At 54.4% G+C, this 17,094-nt stretch overlaps 1 protein-coding gene across 1 annotated transcript in view; it reads right to left on the minus strand.

Annotated features, from left to right (window-relative positions):
* Positions 1–263: 263 nt before the first annotated feature.
* LHX4 (LIM homeobox 4) overlaps positions 264–17,094 on the minus strand; it is a 42,536-nt gene continuing 25,705 nt past the window's right edge. Inside the window, exons 3-6 of the mRNA XM_030847612.2 lie at positions 8,171–8,373; positions 3,390–3,544; positions 2,817–2,988; positions 264–658 (exon numbers count right to left, since the gene is read on the minus strand). Coding sequence (XP_030703472.1) covers positions 264–658; positions 2,817–2,988; positions 3,390–3,544; positions 8,171–8,373 — 925 coding nt within the window. The remainder of the gene's footprint in view (positions 659–2,816; positions 2,989–3,389; positions 3,545–8,170; positions 8,374–17,094) is intronic.

Below are 17,094 nucleotides of genomic sequence, written 5' to 3' on the forward strand. Positions count from 1 at the left end.
GAGGAGCCAACAAGCCAGCACCCTAGCGCTCTGGGCTCTGTGCCCCTGTGCTGTGTTCTGAGACGAGGCTGCTCTCCCACCACTTCCCAGGAAAACAAGCCCTAGTGGGGTCCCGCGACCTCCCCGGGATCGGCAGAGGACTTCCATTGAAAATAATGGAAATTCACATTGGCGCGCTTTTGATCCTTAAAAGGCAAGTCTCTTTTGATCCTTGAAGATATTCTGTCAAGCCAGAGGACGGGTAGGGTGGGGAGGAGAGGTGCTTAAAAAGGAGGATGATCCATTTCATCGAGCCAAGAGGCTGGGCTAGTTGGAAAGTCGGGATAGCCTACACTGCTTCCTGTGGAGATGTCAGAGGTGGGTCCCCCAGCCATGGCTCTCAGCGTCTGGCTTACTCCCTGCCCTGCATGCGCAATGAGGCCCAAATTACTGTCCACCGTGTAATCCAGCCCATTGAGCAAAGGAGCGTGGGATGGCAGGGACGAGATGGAGGATGGAGACTGGGGGATTCCATAGGGGCTCCCATCCCTCAAGTCCTGATAGGATTGTCCTGTCCCATCCATGGAGAAGCTCCCATTCATTAACTGTCCGCCTGTAACGTCCCCCACGTTGCCATAAATCCTATTGGTGTGGCCAAGTTCTGAGAGAATTTGATCCTCTGTGGACAAAAGAACGGAGATTTATTGTCAGCCGCCAGGACTCCGGTGGTCCCCTGTTCTTCACAATCTAGGAATACACACGACCAGGAAAGAAGCCCAAGCATGAGCCAGACGACAACACGTCAGCCTGGCATCCAGAGACTGACCCACATCAAAGGGAAACAACAGAACCCACACCTGCAGAGACCAAACGCCCAGGTCCCAGAAGACTGGACAAATGTTTGGTGAGTTTGTTGGTCCCATGTGTGCTCAGGTACGAAGATGGCTACACTGAGGAATACGAACGCCTGAGGTTTGGGAGGTCATATGTTCTCCACATCACAAACGGAAGAAACTCTGTGCTAACAAGATTTCATCTGAAAGTTTTCAAGCTGAGAAAAGTGCTTGGTTCAGTTAGTTGGGAAACAAACAGGCCCATGCGGTCAGGGGGGCTGAGGACCTCTCTAAGACGTGTACAAAAGCCTTCTGGTCTACCTGGGAAAGAGGTTCAGTATTAAAGTGCTTGGTTTCTCTGTCTACCAATAAGCTCTTCACTGGGGACAAAGTATTGGACTGATTAAGGCAAATGACCTTCTTGTTTTATGAAGAATTTCATTAAGGGGATCTAATGGAACCTTTGCCACCGGGAAGAATTCCTCTCTCCGACCGAAGTGAGCAATTTTAGTCTTAAGAAAAAGAAGATTATATAATTACCTGGAGAGACCAATGATATGTCAACCTGGGGACCCACCTGCACCCAACAGAAAGGAGCTATGAAACAAGACTTAACAATCCTGTATGTTCCAGACGTTGATTTCAGCAGCTTAGAGGAGATTAAGTGGCTTTCCCCCTCCCCCGCCAAGAGGCCTGGAAGGTGAGCATAGGGCCCTTGAACCCTCCCCAGGGCCCCACGGGCAGACCTCTGGGCTGGGCTACAGTCCTCTCAGGACATCACGGTCCTGGCGGGCAGCTCATGCCATCTGCCGCCCCACAGACTTCCTTTCTATTCCCACCTGGGCCTGTGCATCCATTCCTACCAAGGCCACCCCTGAGTGGACTTCAACACCCATCCCTTCTGACGACCTGCCCTAGGCTGTCCCTCACCCCACCCATAAAAATGAAGAGGGGGAGGGGAGTCATGCCCTTTAGAGGGGGCAGGGGTTGAAGGCTCAGCTCCACTGTAAAACGGCCATTACCTGGCCTTTTGCCTACACCTGTCACCCCATGCGACCAGGGCCCTCTGTGGTAGCCACGGCTCCCTAAAGGGGATGGTCGTGTCTTCCAAGTGTGAAAATGTGCTGAGCTTTCCCCAAACACATTCCCAGTCAGTTGTGTTCATGGATCCCCAAGAACACTGCGAGGTGGGCAAGGATGTGGTTATTCCCCATTTATAGATGGGGAAACTGAGGCTCGAGAGAAGTGAATCCGTTTGACAGAGCCATAACCGGAAGCCAGATTTCTGATCCCCCAGCTCAGGACTCTTCCCTTCGCCCCACAACAGAAAACCTTCTACATTTGAGGACTCATTGCATGAGAACCGTTACGGCTATCTGCAAACGACCGAAGGATCCAAAACATGCAGCCATTTGCAACTTTGCTGATGCACAAATTTGAACATAGCGCATGCAGCAAAGCGCGTGCGCTGGACCGGGTGACAGGAGCGGTGGGGGAAGGGATTTCAGAATGAGGCCGGTCCCCACCTCACGTGCGCTCACAATACTGACTTCCCGGGGCAAAGGGCCCGTTCAGCATATCCTCCCACCGCCAGGAGAGGAGGGGGCTCACTCTAGGGGGTCATGGAGGGAGCCCAGTGCCCCGGCCGAGGGGAGAAATGCAGGAGGGGGGGCTCAGGGTGCAGGCAGAGACACAGCTGTCCTGCACAGCTGCGTGGGCTGGTGAGGCAGCCCCGGGCCGCAGGCAAGGAGGGGAGGCCTTGGGGCCCATGGGCCTGGGAACCCGGCTTCCATGTGTCTGCAGCAGAGCTCTGGTTTCCTCTGCCCTGTCCCCTCTGGAAGGGCCACTACCCTTTCCCCCCTGCCCTTTACCCCAAGTTGCAGGGAGGGCTGTGTTCGGGAGGGAGGTGGCCAGGCCTCCAGAAAGACCCCTCATGAGCATCGGGGATGAGTTTCCCAGGGGCCTCTCCTAGGGCCTGGGCCTCGCCCCGGCAGCCCTGCTCACCTCGGAAGCTCAGCTCACTGTCACTAACCCCACAGTCCTCTGCCGAGCTCTCCTTCTCCTGTTTGCTGCCTCCCCGGCTCCTCTTGACGCTCTTATAGAACTGCCCCCAGCGGTGCCGCCCCGCGTCCTTCTTCAGCCGCTTTTCCTTGGCCCTTCTGTTCTGAAACCAAACCTGCCACACAAGCACAAGGGACAATCTCGGGGGGCGTCCACCACGAATCCAAAGCCCCCAGGGTCCCCGAGACAAAAGACAAAGACCGAAGCCTCAGCAGAGCTCAGGGCAAGGAATGGGACGTGCCCACCACTCCCCCTGCCTGGGCCTCAGAAATCTGCCTCTGATTCGGCAAATTAACGGGGCTTGTGGCCCTGAGCCCAACTCCCCCAGGGGATCAGCGACACCGCTGATGAGGTGCCATGGGTACCACTCCCGAAGCCTCCCTCACGTGGAGGGCACAGATGCAGGGACCCGCAGGACAGCCTCCACCCCTGCCCCAGGCCCGGCCTGGGTGGCGCCGGGCCTGGGATTCCCGGTCAGCAAAGGAGGCCCGGGGGCCAGGGTGGCTGGTGTCTCACCTGTACGACCCTCATGTCCAGGCCTGTCTCCGAGGACAGCTGCTCCCTCACGTGCCGGGCGGGCTTAGGGGAGTTCTTGTAGGCGTTCTTCAATGTCTCCAGCTGCTTCGCCGTGATGGTGGTCCGGGGTCGCTTAGCTCCGGCCTCTGAGTCATCTGCAATGAAAACCACTTCTTACTGGAAGTGGGCTTACTGGAAGCCCATCTGGAGCAGCTGGGTCTCAACCCGCCTTCCTCCTCTCCCCATGTAATCTTGCCTGCTATGGCCAAGAGTGAGGGAAAATGGGGGAATACCAAAGGGGCGTGGTCCCAAACCCCAGGGAGCCCACAGGCCCTCTGAGTCACTGAAAAGTGAGGACCATGTCCTCCTTGCCTCAGCTCCCTGCCTCTCCCCTGCCAGCCCAGCCACACAGGGGCTTTCCTCAGACTGAAGGTGTACCATTCCATGCGTTTCCCCATCATGACAAACACTCTGACTGGCCAACCATGTGAGTTACTGCCAAGGCTGCAAAGGTGAAGGAGTCAGAATGAAGTCTGTGCTCTGGGCTGCCCCAGACGCCTGCCCCTCCTCCCATCGGGAAGGTCCGTTCCCCCAGGTCCCACCCATGGCTTCGCTGCCTTGCCACAGCCCTGGGCTCATAGCAGGGGTGACCTGTACATTCACTATTCACCTAAGCAGTGGTCATAAATTATGGGTCAGAGCCCACTAGTGTGTTGTGAAGTCAATTTAGTTGATCGCAAACTAAGAGAGGAAATAAAATGGATGGGATGGAGTGAGATGGGATGGGCTGGGACGGGATGGACGAGGCAGATGAGAGCGAGTATTGTTTCATGAAACTTGATCAATGCTTGCTGTATGAATCTGTGTGCTGAGCTGAAACATAAAATGAGTCTCTTACTGTAGATCATAGTCAACATGTTTGGAAAAACACTGGTCTGAAGAGTGTTCAGGACAACATGCTGATTGACCAACTGTCTTCAGTGGATTTTGAGCATCAAGTTCCTGTGGGGCTGTTTATTCTCAGTCAGAGTCAGGCACAGAGAGAGGCACTGGGTGTAAGTGGTTTGCTCCTCTCCCAGCACTAAGACTTACTTCCGTTCTCTGCCTACCACCCCCGGAGTCAAGCAAGAGGGAATGGGCAGCTGCGTCTGGCCCTCTGGGTTCTTTGTGCCCCTCCCACATGTGTACTTTGAAGGGGGTCTGCTCCATGCCTATCTTCCTACCTTTCTTCCTTTCCACCCAAGAAAACCCTCTCTTCGGAACAACAATAAAAACAGCTAATGTTTATTAAGTGTTTACTGTGTGCCTGGTGTTGACCTGAGAGCTTTATGTGCCTAGGAGCCTCACAACAATTCTAAAAGGTTTTTCTTGGAGTCAGAAGACCTGGGTTCACCATCCTCATTGAGTGAGTGCATGGGCAAGTCCCCTTGCCCCTCTGAAGCCTGGGTGGGTGGCACGTTTTAGGATTAAGTCATCCTTAATGACATGAAGCCCAGGCTCACACTACGATCAATCGTGCACACAGCGGAGGGGGGACAAGGCCCCCAGTCCTCTCTCCTCCTTGGGCCGTTTTCTTCCCCAGCAGAGCACTGTCATCCTCAAAGCCCACCACTCAAGTCCCTCCCTGGGGTCCTGGACACAGGACCAGGAGGAAGGATTCCAGAGCCACTGAGGCACACGCACTGAGGAAAACCTCCAAAATTCTTTAAATTCTGTTGTTAGGAATCACTCCCGTCTGCCCGTATTTATAGAGATAAGAGCATGACAGAACTCGATGCAAATACGAAACGGTGCACTTTAAAAATATCCATACGGTCTTTACGTACAAAATTTGAAATAATGAAACCACCAAAAATTTTTTCAATTCATCGAGAATTGCTTAATTTCAAAATAGGTTGGCCTAGTGCATTAGGTTGGCCAGATGGCAGCGCCACTGAGACAAACCCCTGTCATCCTGGGTTGGTGGCCCCTTGGTTCCGCATGGCTGGCTACGTACGCGGAACTTTCTTCTTGTGATTATGGGGACTATTATGCTGTTATTTTAACATTCACTATTACTATAATTTAAAATCTTTTTTATATCCTATAACAATATCATCCAAGTATTCATTAAGTAGCGGTGGCAGTGCTCGTGCTGAAAAATGTACCCGAAAATCAATAACTTTGGTACGGAAGTTAAATGTGATAAAATGCTATGAGGAAGGCCAAGCAAGACCACGATACCCTAGGCTGTTAATTTAGGAGAGAGCATCTGGGAGAGACTGAGATAGTGCTGAGAAAATAAAAAGTAGCATTAAGGCAAAGATACACTTCACTGGTTATGGATTTATGTGCTCCCAGGATACATGCCCGCCCCTCGACTTTTTACATTAATTCTTATGGGAAAATTAGTCTTAAAATATGTTAGTTTTGAATTATGCAGGGTCTCCTAGCACTTGTCCCTGGCATAAAATGCCACCTCATTATATTGAAAATGCAAATATCCAGGGAGACTAACAAATGAACGAAATCATTCACACCAAGATACAAATAGCTGATATTCAGTCTTTTGGGTAGCACCAGCGAGGGAACCTAAGCCTCAAAGAGGGTTTAGATTAGCAAGGAGGAATTAAAACATAAGAAGAGAGAGCCAAATGCCCCACAGCAGACCAAGGCTCCTGCTGTACCGAGGAGCACCCAGATTTCAAGGGATGGAGCGGCCGCTGCCTCACTGACAGCCAGAGGCAGGAGGAACGGACCAGAAACACTGTGTAAGCCCCAGCTGCTGGCAAACCTACAACAGATCTCACCTACTGTTTGCATTTCTTTTCCACGTTGGTCTCTCCCTCGTGGAACGTCCCATTCCACAAGTGTCAGCCTCTGGAAATCTCAGGACGCAGCCCTGTGTGACAGGTGCTCTGACCCACCCCTATGGAGCTGAGATGCCGAGGTTCAGCCAGGTACACAACTTGCCGGGGGAACCCCCAAGTTAGTGCATGACCCGGCAGAGATGCCCACCAACCTCTGAGGCCAAATTCGGTGTCTTTCTACCATCCTACAGAGGTCTGCTGCGAGGCAAAGCATCCTCGATAAAAGCGTTAGCCCCACTGGGTCATTCTTGCCTCCCCAGCTGGTCTCCCCTTTCTCTCGACCCATCCACAGCAGCAGTGGACGCCGGGCTGCACGTGCTCAGGGTCTAAAGGAGGCCTCTGACTGCGAGAAGCAGCCGCTGGCCCTGGGGGTGGCCTGCATCCTTGGGGTCTCTGGTGAAGGGCATCAGAGTCGCACAGGCAGCTTGGGCTCTCTGAGTCCATCTGCGCTGAGGGTTTATCCCTAATCTTCTGTGACACCATAAGTGACTCCAAAGTAACTGCACCGAGTGAGTTTTAAGGGGCCAGAGCAGATTAATACATTAAGGCAAAGAGCCTGGGAGCAGGCTTGCAGAGGCCCCAGAAAGAGGAGAAGAGACTGAAGGGCGGTCCATGTCAAACGCCAGAACTCTGGGGGTGGGGGCAGAAGAGAGAGGAGGCCCTGCCGAGCTGTCCCTCCCAGCCTGAGCTCGGTTCCCGCGGCCTCACCAACACAAACCCTTGAACTGCATTCGTTAGCAAAAGACTAATTTCTCCATGCATTGATCATATCTATACAATATATATGTGGGGATCGACGAAAGACCTGGAAGGAGATACATGAAATTGTTGTTCCTTTGTTTTTTCATCAAGCCCAGAGCCGTCAACAAAAGTGTTCCGCAGTAACAACCTGAGTCGAAATAAACTCTAGTCAAAGGCAAATGACCTTGGATGTTTCCCGAGTTTGTGCGCCTGAGATTCCAAGGTTGACTTTGGCCAAATGCCATATTCGGAGCCAGGGTGGAGGGCACAGCCGTGAGTGAGAAGCCTGAGGGAGGCTGCAGGAGGTGGGGAGTCAGGCTTGGCTTTCCTGAGGGGAGCGCTGAGGAATGGCGGGGAGGGGTCCAAGCCCTCTCTAGGCCCTGGGAAGGCCCAGGAAAGACCTAGGGCTGCCCAGGAGCAAGGCCTTGGAGGGCAGGAGCCGCTGCTGCCCAGGTCGCCCCTGTGAAGGCAGGCTTTCCAGGGTGGTTACTAAAGGCTGGGGCCCGACATCAGCCTCAGCCTGTGCTGCGAGCTTCTGTGCAGACCGTGCACAGGGCCCTGAGGTGGCCAGGGAAGGGTGGCGGGGTGCACGGGAGCAGATGGTTCAGATGGTGGGGTCTCCCTGAACGAGGAGACTGGCTGAGCATCTGCTCCCATATGAGGGGCTTGGGAGACACAAGAGTCGTCACCCCTAAGGCCCTGCCCTCGAGAAGCCCACAGTCTGAGAGGGGAAACACAATACAGTTAACTGAAAACCGAGCTGACCCGTTCCAAGGGTGACCTAGGCCAATGCCAGGGCTCCTGCTGACCGAAGCCTCTGAGGTGCAGAGGTAGATGTGCACCCCGATATGTGAAACTGATGAGCAGCTCCACTGCAGACGGAGCACCCTCCCAGCCCCGCCCCAAGCGAGGGGCCTCGAGATGATGGGCACAAGGTCCTCAGCAGCTCCCGAGCCAACGTGCTGGCGCGCGAGACAGGCAGGCGCTCAGCGGCCGGAAACCGGTTGATGCTTCCGTGGAGCAGCAAGTGCCAAGGGCTGGGGGCTGGGGGTTCCCCCTCCCTGCAGGCATCTGGGAAGGTTCTAGAGGAGGCAGGGGGCGAGCAGGGCTCCGAGGGGTGGGCAGCCCGGACTCAGGCAGGACAGGGGGCACGGCCGGCACGGAGGCCGGGGGAGGGGCCGTGCTGATTACCGTTCTGCTTGGCCGTCTCGTAGTCCTCCTTGCACACCAGCCGTCCGTCCTCCATGAGGTAGAACTCGTCCCCCGTGGCCAGCTGCCGGTTACAGATGATGCAGGCAAAGCAGTGCAGGTGGTAGACGAAGTCCTGCGCCTTCCTGACCACCTGGGTCGGGGGGATGCCCTGCTGGCAGGCCGTGCATTTTGTGCCGAAGCGCCTGTAAGGGCAGCGCGGCGTGAAAAGATTAGAGCGCGGCAGGGAGGCGGGGTCTGGCTTGCGCGCACTTTTCATCTGTCCCTCCCCCACCCCACCACTCCGGGGGGTCCATGGGCCTCCACCCCTGGGCCACCCAACCGTCCGATTAACAGCTCGTCAGTTCACGCAGGGCTGTAGGATTTTCCAGGTCCCACTGAGCGGGCAGTTTCGCCCTCTGCCTCCTGGTTTCTTCAGCTTGATGGTGAGAGGCCTAGAGGACCAGCCCCACGGGCAACCGTGTGCACCCATGTGCATAAAGCATCAGGTGAAACGCCTCTTCCCGTGCTCCCCACGGGAGACGCCACACGCCAGGGTCCACACGGGGCTCCGGAGAAATCACACGTCGGCCGCAGAGCGGGCCTCTCACGATGGGTTCTCTCTCCTGCCTCTCCCCTCCATCCGGCAGACACCAAACCCTCCGTAGCAGCCTCCGTCCCCTTCCCACGCACAGCCCCTGAGATGTGAGCCCGGGAATCTGCGTTTTATACCCCTGCCACCATTCGAGGTGCGGGGCCTGCAGACCTCAGTTTGAAAAATGCTGCCTCAGACCTCTTCCCATCAACCCCTTTCTGGAGCAGCACTGAGGCAAGAGGAAGGTGCCCCACCACCCGGGCCCAAGGTTGGGAAAAGAAGAGAAGTAGACTCATTGCAACTATAGTCCAGCTGGGTCATTTAAGCCCCGTTCCCTGTCCTGGCCATACACACAGAGCCACACCAGTGGTCGTAGAGGCCAGAGGGGAACTGGGGGCCAGTGCAGATGTGACGATGAAGCGGTGGGTGCGTGGGGGGCTCTGCTGCAGGAGGGAGGGGGGAGGGTTAGGGAGGAAGGGGCAGAGTTTAAAACAGCAATCAACCTAATTATTCATGACATTTCACACAGCAGAACTTTATCTTCTTCAGGATGAAAGACTTTGCCTAATGGATCTGGGGAAGGTTTGATTTTAATGGTCCTTTTAACTAATGCTTATAGGCAGCCTGATTTCCCCTGAAAGGACAGTACATATTTCATCCCCATTAATACCAAATAAATTAATTATGGTCATGGCTATCATGATGAATCCCAGATTAATGCAGAATGATGGGTCTCTTGTGCAGTAATGATACCTGCCGGGGGCTGCAGGGGCCTGGAGCAGGCACGGCCAGCTGCGGCTTCAGCCCCGTCCCGGGGGCATGGGGTCACAGAGAGAAGTGGGGTTCTCTAAGTCTAGATGGGTAACCCCGAAAGAGCCAGGAGCGTGGCCCCAGGGACTGCTCTTCTGAGACGAGATCTGAGGAGGGTGTCGGGGTGTGAGGGCCTGAGCTGTTTGGCTCGGAAGGACCCCAGGCTTCTGAACTCCTGGAATGCCCCCCGGTTTTGTGAGGACGGTGGCATGCATGGAAGAAGGCCTCTTTAGAGCAGGGGTTCTCAGCCCAGAGCTCAGGACGGGCTCTGTCAACTACCCCTGAGTTTTTTCAAAACTGTGCATCAGGAGGGGGGGCCTGGACTTTCAACAAATTTTCAAAGGGTTTCAAGGGTTTCATCAGATTTCAAGTCCAGGACCCAGAAAAGTAGAGATCAAGTTTGTTGAAAAATAAATCAGTGAATAAAGAACCATGATTTTAGAGATTATGCAAGGAGATGGCTAAATCTGAGAATGGAGAACAAAGTCTACTGTCAGTCCTAGATGGTTCTGAACCTCCCAGAGCACAGGTGAGAACCAGGCTGCTTCCACAGCTGCTGTCTAACCATGTCGCCTGTATTAGAGAGGAAGGCAGGCAGGCACCCAGCTCGTGTGTGTGTGTGTGTGTGTGTGGTGTGTGTGTGTGGTGTGTGGTGTGTGTGTGTGTGTGTGTGTGTGTGTGTGTGTGTGTGTGTGTGTGTGTGTGTGTGTGTGTGTGTGTGTGTGTGTGTGTGTGTGTGTGTCTGAAGGACAAAGAGAAAGGAAGCCTGTTTATGTGTTACTAGAGTGTGTTTTCAAATTGCCTGTAGTTTGCTATCCAGTCCAGGCCAATTCACAAAGCAGGTGTTCAAAATGAAACAATCCTGCTCACTGCAAAACCCTCCCAAATAAACCACCGAAACCCAAGGGTCCAAATCCTTTGCTGCAAAGGCTGGAGCAGAAGCAGCTCCAGAGAAGAACTAGAATGTTCCAAAAAGCAAGTCCTATTTTGTGGCCGAGTCACGGGGTGGAGACCGGGGGTGGGGGCAGGAGGGGGGGTGGGAGGAGGGCTGAGCAGACTCCAGAACAGAGTGGAGACCCTGCAGCGGCCCCGCCCACGGGCAGGGCCACATCCTCTCCCCACTAAAATGCAGGCTGTGGCTTTCCGTAACCAGAAACCTAGTTGACACCAGAGCCCCAGAGACATGAAAGATAACGAGGGTATAAATTTAATCTACATACCGACAGTGATTCATGCGTGAGGGTGGCAAGTGCACAAGAAAAATGAAAAATAAATGGACCTTCCCACCGGTGTTTTTTAGCAATTGAAGCAATTTTCCTGATTGTGGGATTTATACCGATGGTAAGTGGAAGTTGCCCCTTATTATCCCTCTCCCCTGGAGCACGGCCAGCGGGACCCTCAGCGAGGGGACTGCATGCACCCCCTGGGCCCACAGGGCTCTCCCAGCATGGCCCAGTCCTGAGGGGCTCCCCACCCCAACTTCTGGTCAGAGCCAGTGAGCCCAGAATAAGGCGCCGTCCTGTAGGGCTGCAGATGTGATGACGACACTGTCCTGAGTGTCCAGATCTCAGACCAGCCAGAGTCACAGGTGAGGCAGCCACGGCCTGGAGAGGTTACACAACTTGTTCTGTGACGAGCAATAATGAGACGACCGTGGCTAAAACTCCCGGGTCCAAAACCAGGTAAAACTGTGAACCTGGCTGCTCCACAGAACCAAGAGTCTAACCAACCTGACCAAATCTGCAGGATGCTGGGGGCGGGGGCCGAGCAGGACACTGGCCAAGGAAGAGGCTTCCGAGGAATTTTCTAGTCAGCATTCCCTTCGTCCTATCGCTGAGCCCCTACCGTGTGCAGGGCCCTGCCCGCGCCGGTGCAAACTGCACTGGCGTTGCTCACCAGAAGGACAATCTCTCTCTGGTCAACCCTGCCCGCTAGGCCTTCAGGGACGGCCGGTCTCCCCGGGGAAAGCAGCTGGAGCTGATCCAAAAGACAAAGAAGACACAAGGGAGGACTTGCTCATGGCTAACGTTACTCAGAGCAACGTCACTGGCTATGCTCTTCTCTCTGCCCAACGAGCAGCAGGCAAGCCACAAAGACCCACCGAAGGAGTAAACGAACGCACGCAGGGAGGAATGAGTGCACGAACTGCTCCTTCAAGCACGTGTCCGAAGCAGGAGGGGAAGGGTTAGCACTCACCGTAATAACTGCAGCTCCCGGCAAAAGCTCTCCTAAGAAGGGAACTGAACCCCCCGGTGAAATGAGGCCCGAAGTGTACGAAAACATAAACTTTCCACCCCACTTTGCTCTCATCATTGCACTCATTCCACAGATGTCTCCTGAGTGCCCAACCTGGAAGGCGGGGATTATGATGCCTTCTGACAAACGAGAAACTGAGGCTCAGATGGGGGAGGTGCCAGCCTCGGCTCACACAGGCAAAGAGTAAAAAGACCAGGATTTGAACTCGGTGCTTCTGACGGCACAGCTGGCGCACGGTGGGCATCAAAGGCAGCAAACATCACGGAGCAGCCAGCCGTGGTGCCTCTACTCTGGACTGGAAGTGGGTTCCAGGGGCCCTGTGCCCCTCAAGCATCCCCAGCTGCTCTGAGCCGCCGAGCACACGGCTCCCCGGCCTGCGATGCGGGGCTGCCCCAAGAGCTTCCCCCGCAGCGTTCACCTCAACACACCAACTGGTCCTATCTACACCTTCCTGCACCTGTAGCTCAGGTGTGAGGGGCCTGGGCTTCCGGAAATGCACCAGACGTCATGGCTGACGTTCAGGGGCTGTCCCCGACCCTGGGAACAGGGCCAGGCCTGTGTCCTTGGCCTCGCCCTCTGCTCCATGCTCAGCCTGAGTTCCCTCTGCCCATTCATCTGTCCACCCCGGCTGCTCTCGACAGGCCTGCCTGGCCCACTGTCCACTTCAGGGTGTCTGGATACTGCAGGAAGGGTGACAGGCAGGCCTGGCAGGCACCACATCTTCTAGAAACAGGTGCATGTAAATCCTACACCACAGATGTTCCAGCACATTCCTGATTTTAAGTTCTGACCTACCATCAGGCCAGGTACCATATTCTGGTCACCAACACGATTAAAGAGCAGCTCCCGTTTACCAAGCACCTGCCGTGTGCCCACATGGTACATAACCTCACTTGATCCTCGCAACTGGCCCTCAGGCCACACCGCTACCTCTCCGGGGCAGTCATTGTCACGCCGGCCCACGCCCCACCCCGGGGCGAGTTTCCCTCCTGGGTCACTGTGGCTCTCACCATCCCTGCTGCCATAATTCTCAGTGGCATCAGTGTCCCCAGAGTCCCTCCTGCCCCTGCCCTCTCGTATCCTTGACCTCTTCTCCTGAAAGGCATGGCCTCCCCCGTTCCTCAGCCACTCATGCCCATGGTCCGCCCCGGACCGTGTCACCAGGAACTGCAGCGCCTCCAGGAATAACTTCCAACCTTTGCACCGTCCTGTCCTTCCAGCTCAGTCCCCGCAGTAGCCCGACGCCCACAGCCCTGCAACCCAGCCCGTCTCACTGCCCCTCCCTCCCCTCGTGGCCTCACGTCCCCCCCTTACCCAGCAAAGACTCCGTGGTCCACCTTAGGAATCGCTCTCGCGCCCACACCCCGAACCTGTGCCCCGCTCTCAGTCCTCTGCTTCCTCCATGCAGCACCGGGTGTCTGACAGCGCCGAGGGAAACCTACCACCTCCCTGACCGGGCTCCCCTTAAACGCAGGCTCTGGACCTCAAGAGGGCCCGGGAAAGCACAGGGCACTTCCCTAGTGCATTAGCCCCCCCACCTTCCCATACCTTCTCTCTCTCAGGCCCCTCATCCTCCGTCTCAGCTGGCGGCCCGGCCTCCTATTTCCAGGAGAAAAACGGAGCTCTAAGCAAAGGCCTGCCAGGCCCTCCCATGGTCCCGTCCACACACACCCCCCACCCCCGCCCCGCCGCCGCTTGCCCAGGTCTCTCGGCTTCCTACAGCTGACTCGGCTGTGCTCCTGGTCAAGGCCGACCGCCCGCCTGGGCGCAGAGTCCGCTCCTTCCTGCCTAATAAGATCATTCACCCAGCAACTGGCCCGCTTGCCGCCCACATCATTAACTTCCCCTCTCCACCACATCTACCCAGCAGCATACAGCATGCTATTATCAATAGTTCTGCCACTTACAAAAATAAAACCTCTCTTGACCCTACACCTCCTTGCATCTACCAGCTCTTTCTCTACTCCCCTTGGAGCAAAATCCCTCAGAAGACGGGTCTCTAGGCAGGGTCTCTAATGCCCCTGCTCTCAGTCTTCTCTTGAATCTACTCCGATGGTTAATTTCATGGGCAACCAGATGTTTGCTCAAACATTTTCCTGGGTGTGTCTGGAAGCAGTTTTGGACAGATTAACATCTGAATCAGTGACAGAGTAAAGCAGATTGCCCTCCTCAATGCGATGGGCCTCATCTAATCAGGTGAAGACCTGAAGAGAACAGAAAGGCTGGCCCTCTCAAGAGTGAGAGTGAACTCCCCTTGCCTGACTGCCGGGAGCTGGGACATCGGTCTTTTCCTGCCTTTAGACTCGAACTGAAATGCTGGCCCTTCCTGGGTCTCGAGCCTGCCATCTTTTGGATTGGGACTTACACCATCAACTCTCCTGGGTCTCCAGCCTGCTGACTGCAGATCTTGGGGCTTCTCAGCATCCAAAATCTTGTGAGCCAATCCTTAAATTAAATCTCTTTACACACACACACCCCCCACACACACACACCCCGGACACACACCCTGTTGGTTGCATTTCTGTGGAAAACCCTGAATAATACACGCTCCAGTCAAGGTGCCACCGACATATCAACCCCAACTGCACTTGACCAGGTCAGCGCGGCCCTGGCATCGCTGAGTCCAGTGGTCAGGCCTAATCTTCCCTGACCTTCTACCACATCGGCCATCCCTCTTCCTTAGAACGCTGCGCTCACTTGGCCTCTGGACCCGACTCTCCTGGGTCTGCTCCTTCCTCGGACAGCCCCTCCTCCACCTCCCACACCTCTTCTCTGTCCCCCCCTACACCCCTAGGGATTCTACTTCCACCTCCAAGCCCAGACCTCCCCACCCAACTCCAGACAGGTACATCCCATGACGTCCTCAGCATCTCGACTTGGACGCCCAAGACCAAACTCCTGATCCAGATGCAGATCCCAGCATCTGTTCCTCAGGAACAGGAACATTTGCAATAGCATCAAAAAGAATCATCAAATATTTTAGGATAAATTTAACCAAACAGGTGCAAGACGTACACACTAAAAACTACAAAATATTTCTGAAAGAAATTTTAAAAGGCCAAGACAAATGGAAAGATATTCTATGTTCATGGCTTTAAAAACTTAATATTGTTAATATGGCAATACTATTCAAAGGGATTTACAGATTTAATGCAATTCCTATCAAAATCCCAACAGCACATTTTGCAGGAATTGAAAAGCCAATCTTAACCCTAATTTCATGGGCAACCAGATGTTTGCTCAAACAAACATCTATTGCAAATGTTTCTGTTCCTCCAGTGACCTTCCCCATCTCAGAGAAGGGTGATTTCATTCTTCCAGTTGCTCAGGCCGACAGCCTCGGACACCCGCATCTGATCTGTCAGCAAATCTCATTGGCACCACTCAAAATTATGCCAAGAACCGGACCACCCCTCGCCGTCTCCACCACTGCCTCCCCAGCTGAGGCCACGCTCTCCCCTTGCCCACAGCTCCCCTAAAGCATCCCCTGGCTACAGCCCTTGCCCCACCATCTATCTTCCACACGGTGACCCTGAGTCGGACCATCTCACTCCCCTGCTCAAAACCTTCCAGGGGCTCCCCTCTCACTCAGAGTAAAAGCCAAAGTCCCCTAACTGGCCTCTACAATCCTGCACCACCCGGCCTGCTTCCTGGGCTCGGAGCTCTTTCCCCAGATATCTACATGGCTCACTGCTGCATTTTCTACAGGTCTCCCCTCAGATGTATCCTTCTCAGGGGGCAGTCCTTAACCACCTCCCCTGCACCCCACCCCAGCACTTCCTTTCCCTTCTCTAAAGCACTCATCTCCCATGCAGGTACTGTGCCTTTCGTTCGTTTATCGTATTGTCTTTTCCCCTCTCTAGAAGACGAGCTCCGTGACAGCGGGGCTGGATCTGTTTGGTTCACCAGTGGACCCAGCGCCTGGAGCAGTGCCTGGCCCGGGATATGTGTTCAGTGACTATTTGGTCATACGTAGTGAATGACCCACTCCTATGGTATGCATTAATGCACAATTCCCCCATTTGTAGATGAGGAAACAAGTTCAGAGAGGGTAAGAAACATGCCAGGGGCCTCACAGCCATAGACCGTGGTGCTGGGATTTGAACCCAATGTTCTTCCTTTCTCTGGGCCGCTGAGAGCAGTCAGTGGAAGCCAGCCCGGGCCCACGCCAGCCTCCCATGTGTAGGAGCTGCCACAGTGCGGTGCGCTGTCCCGAGGAAACAAAATACCACACAACTTAATTTTATGCTTTAATTGCTTGGTGGTGATTTACTGCTGGCCGTATATTTTTTTCCCAGTTGACACTTCCCTCCATGTATTTCTTTTATCTATCACCACACTTGACAGGTAAGTCGCTGATATTTACTGTTACTGTATGTACCAATATTTCCAACATATATCACCACCACAGCCATGTCACGGCACACAGAGTTCTGGCCCAGAACGGTCAGCCTTCTCCAGACATAAACGGGGGCCATATTTGGAGAAGGCCTGACACCGGAGAATGTTAGAGCCTTAGAGAATACGGACACAGCTCCCCCATACACATACTCACACATAAAGCTCCCAGGCCCACCAGAACTGCCCCTCAGGCTCTGCTTTTTGTTTTTAATATAATGTTTTTCTTTTCAACAAGCATTCAATATTACTTTGAGATGAATACAACGGGAAAAGCTTTAGAACCAGTGACCTAGTCCAACCTCCTCATTTAACACAGAAGCAAACTGGGGAAGCCCAGAGAGGGTCAGGGGCTTGCCCAAGATCACACAGCCCAGTTAGTGGCAGAAAAAGGTCGACAGCCCAACTCTCCCTTCCCCCAGCCATCCTTCCCCGCTTTCCCTGCTGGGGGGAGATTTGCTTCCCAAGAGGCAATGGGACGTGTAGGATCTGACCCTCTTCTACGAGAGTGCAGCCCATCTCTCCTAATTTTTGTGAACATGCATTAAGCAGTCAGTAGGCACCAGGGGATTTCACGTGAGCTATTTCATTGAAAGCGTACAACAGCCCTTATCGGTAGCTATTATTATTCCCTTTTCACAGATGGGACAGGCTGCCAGCTGTCCCAACAACATCGTCCCTCCTTCCCACTCCTCTCCTCTAGGCACCTAATCGGCTCTCCTTACTCCAGACTAATTCTTCTCTGCCAAGGTGTTAGCCCAGCTGTCACCGAATTACCCTGTGCAGAAGGGCCACCTGGGATGCTTGCCACCCCAGACTCCTGATTCTGGGCCCAGAACCCACACTTTTAACAAGCCCCACACGGATG

Source organism: Globicephala melas, chromosome 1 (genome assembly GCF_963455315.2).
Source record: "Globicephala melas chromosome 1, mGloMel1.2, whole genome shotgun sequence".
Taxonomy (NCBI): Eukaryota; Metazoa; Chordata; class Mammalia; order Artiodactyla; family Delphinidae; genus Globicephala; species Globicephala melas.